This window comes from Rhinoderma darwinii, chromosome 2 (genome assembly GCF_050947455.1).
Source record: "Rhinoderma darwinii isolate aRhiDar2 chromosome 2, aRhiDar2.hap1, whole genome shotgun sequence".
NCBI lineage: Eukaryota > Metazoa > Chordata > Amphibia > Anura > Rhinodermatidae > Rhinoderma > Rhinoderma darwinii.
This window is the reverse complement of record NC_134688.1, coordinates 312,168,120-312,180,716: the sequence shown is the minus strand read 5'-3', so window position 1 is coordinate 312,180,716 and position 12,597 is coordinate 312,168,120. Positions and strand designations below refer to the sequence as shown.

General features: G+C 41.0%; 1 protein-coding gene across 1 annotated transcript in view; it reads left to right on the top strand.

Moving 5' to 3' along the window:
* Nucleotides 1-12,597, top strand: part of CACNA1S (calcium voltage-gated channel subunit alpha1 S) — a 960,893-nt gene that overhangs the window by 657,716 nt on the left and 290,580 nt on the right. Inside the window, exon 35 of the mRNA XM_075853532.1 lies at nucleotides 5,858-5,949. Within this exon, the coding sequence (XP_075709647.1) occupies nucleotides 5,858-5,949 (92 nt within the window). The remainder of the gene's footprint in view (nucleotides 1-5,857; nucleotides 5,950-12,597) is intronic.

Below are 12,597 nucleotides of genomic sequence, written 5' to 3'. Positions count from 1 at the left end.
AAATGACCCAAAATATTAAAGAAAATGGAAAAAAAAAAGTTTGTTGCGCGTTTAATAATTTCTTATTAACTTCCAGTAACATCTGGCTGCCATGTTTTTTTTCTGCAAAAAAAAAAAGCACCAGGGAAAACGCTGTATGAAAGCACCCAAAAGAAGACCTGTCAGGGTACCTGTGGATACATAAAAAATGTATATTTCATAATTATAGGTGTTAGGTTACCTGTTTAGTACAGGTGGTTTTCATTGCTACATGTTGTATTTTTTACGGTCCACGATTAGTTTGCACAGCTACATTCATTTTTCTCAGGAATAGGGGGCGTGTATAAAGGCAGGGAAGCTTTCCACTACTTTTCTAAATGAACTTCTATGGAATAGCCTACCGCAGGAGCTGGTCACAGCAGGGACAGTAGATGGCTTTAAAACAGGTTTAGATAATTTCCTAGAACAAAAAAGTATTAGCTCCTATGTGTAGAAATTTTTCCTTCCCCTTTCCCTTCCCTTGGTTGAACTTGATGGACATGTGTCTTTTTTCAGCCGTACTAACTATGTAACTATGTATGTAACTATGTAACTTGCTTTCCCTTACTAACCATAATGGAGAACGCCTTCTCAGGCACACGCATTACGAGTGTCCAAGTGCCCAATCAAAAACTGTCTTGTCCGAAACCCCTCCTCTTATTACATTGCGATATTAGCAAGCATTGACAGAGAGGAGAGCCAGACCATACGGTATTACAGTAAAGTACATTCTAGCGCTCATACACATCCCAATGGTTAGTTTGAAATTATGTTTCCTAGGTTATTTCTCCCCTTTCAAACGCTTTATTCAATTGTATCTGCGTCCTCAAGATGCAGACACAATAGAATACTTTAGCGGAGCAGAGAGCCTGCTCTCTTCTCTTCCTATTCACTAGACTACAGGACACGTTAGGCCTGCAGCCGATTAGAGACTGGGACAGGATCCCTGTGCGATGACGTCACGGTGCGATGTCGGCATTCACAAGGATCATATGCTGTAGGACTTCGGAGATCCATTCTTCGTGGGAACGGGGCTAGGGAAGTATAATTGTTGTTTTTTTGTTGTTGAGCACCTGGTCACTATCTACATTTGGGCTATGTGTTGCAATCTTCAAGGGGGGCTGTGTTTGTTCCATTAGCTGCTTAGGGGGAATTGTGGCACTATCTACAAGGGGAGTGGGGGTGCCAACCATGGGTTAGATACAGCAGGGAAGTGAAAATAACGTGTGGGAAGAGAACTGGAACAGTATAGGGGCTTTTCCACACGTAACAGAATTGCTGCAGAAAATTTCTGCGGCAATTCCGCAGAAACTAGCACAAATTCTGCTGCAGAAAAACCGCACCATTTCCTGCATTTTTTACTGCAGAAAATGGTGCATATTTTGTTGCGTCTTTCACAATGCTGGGAGATCGTAACATCTCCTCTGAAAAACGCTGCAATTCAGTCCATATTCCGAAACAGGAATTGACATGCTGCGGTACAAAAAATACGCACCACAGGTCAATTTCTGGTCGGAAATTTTACGCAGCGTCTGGACGAGATTTGCTAAGTCTCACCCACTTGCTGCTACTGTAGTGTGCTGCTTATTTTCCGTTCGCAATTCCGGACGGAAAATACGCAGCAATTCTCTTACGTGCGGACAAGCCCAAGTAGTGATGCTTGTGGGGGAGGAAGAGAGGAGCGGAGTACTGTGACATACAGGTTAGATACAGCAGAGAAGTGAAAATAACATGTGGGGAGAGAGCTGGGACAGTATACTAGCCATGCTTGTGGGGGACGACGACAAAGAAATATATAAGTTAGATACAACAAAAATGCAACTTAACGGCTCTGTACCGTTTTTTAAGCAACTCGCGTTTTTCACGGCAGTTTTTTACGGACGTTTTTGGAGCTGTTTTTCTATAGAGTCAATGTAAAACGGCTCCAAAAACTACTCAAGAAGTGACATACACTTCTTTTTCGCGGGCGTTATTTTACGCGGCCGTTTTGAAATATAAAGGCCCGTCGGAACAGAACGCCGTTTTTCACAGATGTTTAGAGGCGTTCTACTTCCGATTTTTCGGCCGTTTGCGTCCGAAAATAAGCCGTGTGAACTTACTGTGCCTATATAATCAGCAGAAGTTAGTTGAAGTTAGTAGACAGTACCCTTTTAATGCAATCATAAAAAACTATGTCCTTCGGCTCAGTGCCACATGTAGGCCTTTTTTACACCACAAATTTTCTGGCAATTTAAACTACATCAAAAAATGCTTCTAAAAATGCTAGCGTTATTAAAATGTAACATGTTTTTATAAGGCGTTTTTAGTGGGGTTTTTTTATATGTTATTATTTTGTACATTTTTTTTTTCTGGGGTTTTTGAAGTCCTACAGAGAAACCTATGAACAAAACACCTGAAAACGCCATACCCAGAACGACTGACCACAAAATTGGCTAAAAAACGGCACAAACCAAAAAGATAGTTGTGTGTAGCGCACTTGATATTTTACTATAGATTTTAATGTAACATATGGCCGTACTAATAAAACGCCATGAAAAACACAAAAACACTGCTTAAGGGTAGCATGAGAGACCCGACAGATGCTCTTTGAAGTGGTTGTTTTTCTGGACAACACTTCCTTAAACGACAGCCTCCAAGCTATTAGCTGTTAACCACGGGTGCAGCTTTTAAAACACTTTCACACAGGTTCACAGGTCCATTTACACTTTGCTGTTGAGACGTGGTTACGGTATGTTCACACGGTCGTTTTTTGGGCCGTAAACACCCGAAAAACGGCCGAAAAATCGGAAGCAGAACGCCTCCAAACATCTGCCCATTGATTTCAATGGGAAAACGGCCGCATATAAAACGGCCGCGAAAAAGAAGTGCAGGACACTTCTTAGGACGTTTTTGGAGCCGTTTTCCATAGACTCTATTGAAAAAAGCTCCAAAAACGGCCGTAAAGAACGCTACGAAAAACACAGCGAAAATTTAAAATGTTTTCTCTTGAAAACAGCTCCGTATTTTGAGACGTTTTTGACTCTGCGTGTGAAAATACCCTTAGAACTGCAATAAAAATCTGCATCCAAACACCACATGTGTTTGGTACAGTTTTCAATGCGGTTACAGGTTTTACCGCTACTGCATTGAAAAACGCATCTAAGGGTATGTTCACACGCAGTGACCAAAAACGTCTGAAAAGGGAAAACAGTTCCTGATTTTCAGACGTTTTTTAAGCCACTTGTGTTTTTTACAGCCGTTTTTGGAGCTGTTTTCAATAGAGTCAATGAAAAACGCCTCCAAAAACGTCCCAAGAAGTGTCCTGCACTTCTTTTGACGAGCCATCATTTTACGCGCCGTATTTTGACAGCGACACATAAAATAAAGGCTCGTGGGAACAGAACATCGTAATTCCCCTTGAAAGCAATGGGCAGATGTTTGTAGGCATATTAGGGGCGCTTTTTCAGGCATAATTCAAGGCGTAAAGCGCCAGAATTACGCCTGAAAACACTGCGTGTGAACATACCCTAATTGCGCAAAAATGCATGCGGTTTAGTTCCAAATGCACCGCAATGTGTCAGTGAACCCTAAGGGTATGTGCACACGATAACTGCAATTACGTCTGAAATTACGGAGCTGTATTCAGGAGAAAACAGCTCCTGAATTTCTGACGTAATTGCATGTACTCGCGTTTTGCGGGGCGTCTTTTACGGACGTAATTTGGAGCTGTTCTTCATTGAAGTCAATGAAAAACGGCTACAATTATGTCCCAAGAAGTGTCCTGCACTTCTTTTGACGAGGCTGTAATTTTACGCGCCATCTTTTGACAGCGACGCGTAAAATGACAGGTCGTCGGCACAGTACATCGTAAAGCCCATTGAAAGTAATGTGCAGATGTTTGCCGACGTATTGGAGCCGTTTTTTCAGACGTAATTCGAGGCGTAAAACGTCTGAATATAGGTCGTGTGAACCCAGCCTTAGAAAACCATATGTTACATGGTTGGCCATTCATTTGTCTGTAGTTTTTCCTGGATATATAGGCTGATGACTGAGTCTCCCAGATCAGCTGTTCACTAGATAATACAGTAGAAAGGAGTCCACTCCCCATGACATCGATGTGTCCTAAGAGGACATAAGAAAAGTTGTTGTCTTGATGACATAAACTAAACCACAACAACTGATCAAACCACACCATGTGTCAGGGAGATAACCTTTTTACTACTTTGATATTTTTCATGTAACGTATGATTTTCCAGATTCAGTTTTGTATTATGCCTGACAAAGAACCCAAGCATGTTTTGAAAATTCAGATTTTTATGCTATTTCAAGGTATCACTTTTAGGGTATGTTCACACGCACTATTTTCAGACGTAATTCTGGCGTTTTACGCCTCGAATTACAGCTGAAAAAACGCCCCTAATACGCCTACAAACATCTGCCCATTGCTTTCAATGGGTTTTATGGTGTTCTGTACCCACAAGGTGTAATTCTACACGTCGCTGTTATTGACTCCATTGAAAAACAGCTCCAATAACGTCCATAAAATACGCAGTGAAAAACGCGAGTTGTTAAAAAACTTCTTAAAATCAGGAGCTGTTTTCAGGTGAAAACAGCTCCGTAATTTCAGACATATTTTGCTACTGCGTGTGAACATACCCTTAGGGTATGTTCACACACTAGACTAAAAACGTCTGAAAATACGGAGCTGTAATTTTCAGACGTTTTTGAAGCCACTCGCGATTTTCGCTGCGTTTTAAACATTTTTTTCAATAGAGACTATGAAAAACAGCTCCAAAAACATCCCAAGAAGTGTCCTGCACTTCTTTTTCGCGGCCGTTTTTTTACGCGGCCGTTTTTCAAAACGGCCGCGTAAAAAAACGGCCCATCGGAGCAGAATGCGTTTTTTCCCATTGATTTCAATGGGCAGATGTTTGGAGGCATTCTGCTCCCGATATTTCGGCCGTTGTTCGGGCATTTACGGCCCGAAAAACATTCGAAAATAGGCCGTGTGAACATACCCTTAGGGTATGTTCACACTGGCTATTTTCGGCTGTTTTTCACGCCGTAAACGACTCAAAAATTGGAAGCGATGGGGTATTTTTTATGCGCCCATTTTTCAAAATGACCGCGTTAAAAAACGCTCACAAAAAAGGAGTGCATGTCACTTCTTCAGCCGTTTTTGGAGCCGTTTTTCATAGACTCTATAGAAAAACAGCTCCAAAAACGGCCGTTAAAAACGCAGCGAAAAACACGACTTTGAATAAAAAACTTCTGAAAATCAGGAGCTGTTTTCCCTTGAAAACACCTCCGTATTTTCAGAAGTTTTTCAGTAAGCGTGTGAACATACCCTCACTGCACATTAGCTAACAGTAAAAAAACTGATAATACCTGTTGATATTATGTTAATATACAGTTTAGGCTTCGTTCACATCTGCGCTAAGGCTCCGTAGGAACGGAGCCCTGACAGACACAAATGAAAACCTTAGGTTTCCGTTTCCATCACCATCAATTTCAATGCTGACGGATCCAATGCCAATGGTTTCCGTTTGTATCCGTTGTGCAAGGGTTCCGTCGTTTTGACGGAACAATACCATTGTCGACTATGGATTCCGTCAAAACTACGGAACCCTTGCACAACGGAAACAAACGGAAACCTTTGGCATCGTATCCGCCACATTTGAAATCAATGGTGATGGAAACTGAAACCTATGGTTTCCGTTTGTGTCTGTTAGGGCTACGTTCCGACGGAAAGGTCCGACAGAATGTCGGAATCGATCACTAGCGCAGATGAGAACGAAGCCATACTAGCAATCTTGATGCTTGTTATAATTCTGTATCATTGTGACCTTTTATTTTTCAGGTCTTTGGTAAAATTGCCATGGTTGATGGAACACAAATAAATCAAAACAACAACTTCCAGACGTTTCCACAGGCAGTATTGCTACTTTTTAGGTGATTTTTTTAAAATATATATATATATATATATATTGTCATATATCTGTAAATGAAAGACTGCATTGGTTTAAATATCTTGTTTGCTAAGTTATATGGTAAATGTTTAAAGTGCTTATGTCATGAGATGTCCATGAAAGTTTAACCCCTTCCCGACATCTGCCATATATATATACGGCGCTGTTGGGCAGGGCTTCCCACAAAGCGCAGTACCATTATGTCGCGGTGATAGTGCAGGCTCAGGAGCTGAGCCCGCACCATCACCTCCGGGTGCCAGCTGTATGTTACAGCTGGGAACCTGATGTAACGGCCAGGACCGGTGATAGCCTCCGATCCTGCCGATTAACCCCTCAGATGCTGCGTTCAATAGAGATCGCAGCATCTCAGGGGTTTTTAGCCACCGGCACACCAGCAACATGATCGCTGAGTTGCCGGTGGCTGAAATGGCAACCGGAGGCCTAACACTGGCCTACCGGTCTTCCAGCAACAGAAGCCTCCTATGCCCCGCTCAGAGACGAGGCCTAAAAGGCTTCCAGTACCATCGGCAAGATGGCGCCGGCTCAGCTTCCGGCTCAGAAGCTGAGCCGGCGTCATCAGCAGTGTGTGTCTGCTGTATGTTACAGCAGACACCCCGCTTTAATGGCAGGAACCGGAGCTAGCTCCGATCCTTGCTATTAACCCCTTAGATGCAGCGATTGAAAGCGAACGCTGCATCATAGCGGTTTGTAGCAAATCGGCAGCTCTGCCAATGCTATGGCAGGGCTGCCGACTGCTACTATGGCAATAGGAGGCCTAACAATGGCATCCTTTCTGCTATTACGGAAGCCAATTAGGCCTCGCCAAGATTAGAACAACTGACAGTTCTAATACATTGCACTGTATAGGTAGTGCAATATCAATCAAACAGATGGACCCTAGTGTGACTAAAAAAAAGTTACAAAAGTGAAAAATTAAAAGTTGTAAGAAATAAAATGAAAGTTTCAAGTAATAAAATAAAACACAATAGACCCTTTATCCCTTAAGTCATTTATTATTGAAAAAAAATAATAAACCATACATATTTGATATCGCCACGTCTGTAACAACCTGAACTATAAAAATATTAAGTTATTTGTGCCGCGCAGTGAACGCCGTAGAAGAAACTAAATATAACTTCCAGAATTGCTGTTTTTTTGGTCACTTTGTCTTCCAAAAATTAAAATAAAAAGTGATCAAAAAGTTGCATGTATTCAAAAATGGTACCTATAAAAACTATAACTTGTCTTGCAAAAACAAGCCCTCATACAGCTCCGTGGACAAAAAATGTAACATTTATGGCTCTTATAACATGGCAAAAGAAAAAATACATTATTTTTATAAAAATAATTTTATTGTGCAAAAAGTTGTAAAACATAATTTTTTTTTATTAATTTGGGATCACCAGAATCGTACTGACCCACAGAATAAAGTTAACATGCAATTTATGATGAGTGGGGGAACGCTATATAAAAAAAAACAAAAAAAAAACTGTATCAGAATTGCTGTTTTTTTGGTCACCTTGCTTCCTAAAAAAAAGGATAAAATTAACAAAAAGTCGCATGTACCCCAAAATGGTATCAATAATAACTACTGGTCGTCCCGCAAAAAATAGCCCTCATACCACTAGGTCTATGAAAAAATAAAATAAGTTAAGACTCCAATAATTCAGGAAATAAAAAATATGCAGTAGTGCCGGCCCGAGGGAACATTTCTTTTGTTTCAAGAGGCACTAAAATTAGGGAACCAGGAAGGGGAGGGTCAAAACATATCTGCTGGAAGCGAGGGTGCCCGTATTATACCAGGACAACACTTTCCAGCAAAATTCCACAAACTGCAGAGGTGCGGAGCGTGAACCAAAAGGAAGGACATTTATCAGTGCGACACTGGCCTGTGCATAAAGGATTGCTTCACAGCGTAACACACATCTATGGATTATTTTACCCCATTATTATAACACCTGACTATGCCCCTGATGTACGCTGACCGGTTTACATGCACCCCAACATTATAAAATAAAATACCAGTAAAACTCCAAACAAAACTACTACCAAGCAAAATCCAAAATGCCAAAGGGAGCTCACTCCCTTCTGAACCCTACAGCGTGCTCAAACAGCAGTTTACTTCCGCATATATGGCACCGCCATACCTGGGAGAACCCTTTTAACAATTTTTGGGGTGTATGTCTACAGTGGCACAAGCTGGGCATTATATATTTGCCACTGAAATGGCATATTTGAGAAAAATTGCTAATTTTACTTTGCACCATCCGCAGCAAAATCATTTATGGAAAAGACCTGTGGGGTCAAAATGCTCAATACACCCCTTTATAAAGGCCTTGAGGGGTGTAGTTTCCAAAAGGGGGTCACTTCTCAGATCTTTATTTTATTATTTCACATCAGAGCCTCTGCAATTGTGAACCAATACTTTGTAAGTCGGCAAATTAGGCCTCAATTTCGCATGGTACTCTTTCACTCCTGAGCCCTCGATCGTCCAGGCAGAAGATTAGGGTCACATGTAGGGTGTTTCTAAAACCGGGAAACACAGCATTATAGAGAGTTGTCTTTTCATGGTGGTACAAGCTGGGCACCACAAATTGGCATATCTATGGAAAAATTCCCATTTTCACTCTGCAACATCTAGTGCACACTAATTTCTGGAAAACACCTGTGGGGTTAACATGCTCACTGCACCCCTAAGTGAATACCTTGAGAAGTGTAGTTTTCCAAAATGGGGTCACTTCTGGGGGGTTTCCACTGTTTTGGTCCCACAGGGGCTTTGCAAATGCAACACAGCGCCCAGAAACCAATCCAGCAATATCTGCACTCTTAATGCCAAATGGCGCTCCTTCCCTTCTGAGCCCTACTGTGTGCCCAAACAGCAGTTTATGACCACAAATGGGGTATTTCTGTACTCGGGAGAAATTGCTTTACAAATGTTGGGGTGCTTTTTTGCCTTTTATTTGTTAAAAAAATGAAAAATTTGTAGCTAACGCTACATCTTATTGGAAAATAAAAATTATTTTTATTTTCACTGGCCAATTCTAATAAAATCTATAAAACACCTGTGTGGTCAAAATGCTCACTACACCCCTATATAAATTCCTCAAAGTGTGTAGATTCCTCAATGGAGTCACTTTTGCCGAGTTTCCACTGCTTTGGTCCCACATGGGCTTTGCAAACGCGACATGGTTCCAAGAAACCAATCCAGAAAAATCTGTGCTCCAAAAGCCTTCCCTCCTAAGCTCTGCCTTGTGCCGAAACAGCAGTTTATGACAACATATGAGATGTTTCCATACTCTGGAGAAGTTGCTTTACAAATGTTGGGGGGCTTTTTCGTCTTTATTCCATGTGGAAATTTATATTATTTTTTTTAGCTAAAACGACATCTTATTGGAAAAATGTAAAAAAAATAGTTTTCACGTCCAAATTCTAATAAAATCTATGAAACATCTGTGGATTCAAAATGCTCACTACAACTCTAGATAAATTCCTTGTGGGTGTAGTTTCCAAAATGGGGTCTTTTTGGGGGTGTTTCTTATGTTTTGGCATCACAATACCTCTTCAAACCTGACATGGTCTAAAATATAATCGAATAAAAAGAAAACCCCAAAATCCGCTTGGTGCTCCTTTTAATCTTAGGCCAGCGTTTCAGTCCATTAGCACACTAGGGCCAAATGTGGGCTATTTCTAAAAACTGCAGAATCTGGGCAATAAATATTGAGTTACGTTTCTCTTGTTAAACCTTCTGTGTTACAGAACAACTGAATTAAAAATGAATTTCTGCAAAAAAAATGAAATTTGTACATTTCACCTCTACTTTGCTTTAGTTCTTATGAAACGCCTAAAGGGTTAAGAAACTTTCTAAATGCTGTTTTGAATACTTTGAGGGGTGCCGTTTTTAAAATGGTGATAAATGGTGATTTATGGGGGATTTCTAATATATAGAGCCCTCAAAACCACTTCAGAACTGAACTGGTCCATGAAAAAATAGCCTTTTGAAATGTTCTTGAAAATGTGAGAAATTGCTGCTAAAATTCTAAGCCTTCAGTTCTGAGCCTTCAGGACCAAACACCATTTAACCATTTTTAGCATGCATTAGTTAAACTGCTATAACTTTTTTATTTGTTAGGCTAGCAACGTGATTTTTTGCATTTTTTGCAACGTGATAATGCAGATTTATTTTTTCATCATTTTTATACGCAGCCTAAAAATTCTAAAATTGCAAAAAAGGATTATACTTGTGTAAAAATGTTCTTTTTTGCAGGTCAGCAAATTTTTTCAGGTAATAATATAGTGTTACCCTAAAATAGACCTTGTATATGGGATCGTCATTGTCTACCGTAAAATCGGATTTATTACATGTCTATTTTAGGATAATTGGTTCAGGGCTAGCGTTATGACAATGATTGGTGTGGGGAATGTGTTTTTAGGGGTGGGTATTTTATAAGTGTCATTTAATTTATTTTTACTATATTTTACTTGTTTTATGGCTTGTCCCTCAAATATCAGAAATGACCTTTGGGGGACATTATTTAAATTTTTTTTTCTGCATTACACCATGATTTTCCATGGTAACTGGGGCTGTACAGCAGCCCCAGTTCCAGGGGATGTCAGCCCTGTTAGACCTTGTTCACATCTGCATCGGGCTTCCGTTCGTGGGTTCCGTTAGACCTTTCGGTCAGGGGAACCCATGTATGGAAAGCCAAACGTAAATCATAGCTTCCGTTTGCTTTACCATTGATTCCAATGGTAGTGCTTCTGTTGCAAAATTGTTTCAGTTTGTCTACATTCCGTAAGCTTTCCGCTTTTTAGCGGAAATTATAGCGTAGTCGACTGCGCTATTGTTTCCGCTAAAAAATATCAGAAACCTTACAGAACTGAGAGAATTGGAAAACATTATAGTGACTGATAGGATAGTCACTGATAGGACTGTGCTGGGTCTATTTAAACCCAGCAGCAGCCTCCCACTAATAGCATCCCGGCAAACATGTGACTAGTCACGTGGTCACCGGAACCAATAGAGGCTGCCGCTGCCTTTATTCTGTACACCGCTCTTTGAGTGCTGTGTACAAGAGATCAGAGAAGGCAGTTGCAGTGAAAAGCGCTTCTATTTTCTCTTCATTGTGCCCGGTAGTCACTGACTGCCGGGCATCCGACATTTCGCTGCATTATCGCTCGAGCAGCCAGCCTAGTCCCGCAGCATAGATATACTATGATGAAGGTTTTGGGGACCTCGACAACCAGTTAAAGAAGTGGGTGCTAGGCACCTCAGTAATACAAATGTACACTCTGCCTGGCATGATGGTACACCTCTTTTTAACATTATGGAGCAGATCTATTAATAATGGCTTAAAGGTAGCCTAAAGCAAGAGGTGCTGGACTGAAGATTTCAATAACACTCACACTGTGATAGTCTTGGTGCATATTACACTCCATTCGATTCTTTACACCACCTATTGGATGGTATACTTTAGACAAGTATTTTTCACCACAAAACTAGTGTACACCACTGATGAATCTGGCGCACTTCTGTACAAATCCACGACAATATTTGAAGTATGCAACTCGACATGGCGAACATGTCACAAATCAATGCTCTTTTTGGCACAAACATTCAATAAATGGAGTGAAGTTAAAATTCAACAAAAATCTGGCGCATCTAGATGCAAATGCATTGATATATCTGCCCCTTTGTATGTCTTAACAGCCAGTGTGGCTGTGGCATACATCTACAGTTTTAATTTTAAAGGGGCTGTCCAGTTATGAGCCTATCCTCAGTATAGGCCATCAATATCTGATCAGTGAAGGTCCAACTCCCCCGCCGATCAGCCTTTTTTGAAGGGGCCGTGGCGCTCATACAAGCGCTGCTTCCCCTTTATTCCTTATCTGCTTGTACTGTGAACCGCTGACACACTTGTAACTGCGATATACAGTATTACAGCTTTCTCCCATTCCCTTCAGTGGGAGAAGGCCGTAATACTGTGAACCGCCACTACAAGTGTGTTGGAGATACAAAGTATAAGAGGATAACAAATGAAAGGGAAGCAATGCTCATACGAGAGCTGTGGCCCTGTCAAAAAGCTGATCAACGGGGGTGCCGAGAGTCAGACCCCCACCGATCAGATATTGATGGACTATCCTGAGGATAGGCCATCAACTTCTTATGACTGGACAACCCCTTTAATGGCTTTCTGCCATTAAAAAAAAAGTGCTCAAACAGTTACTCTTCTGAGATGACAGGGAGCTAAAATGATCAGCTCACTTTCACAAAATTAAGTTTCCTTCCTGCATTCATGCGTTTGCCATGGAATCCTGTGACTTCATCGCAATGTCTGGCCCATTGGAGGAAAAAGGGGATTCTGAAAAGCAGTCATTAGATCACTATTACGTATGGAAATAGAGGAATGCTTGGATAACACATATCATGTCATCCCATCTTCATGCCCCAGCGGAATGAGTAGTGTCCAAAAAATGTCATGTAAGGATATATTTACACACAGCCAATTTTCAGCAGAAATTTCTGTGACTGAACAGTTTATTTCATTCTTTTCTACAGCATGTACGTGTGATTGCTATAAACCCTATTCAAAAAAATTTGGTTCATTTTGCTGCTCATGGCAGGGTTTTGCCA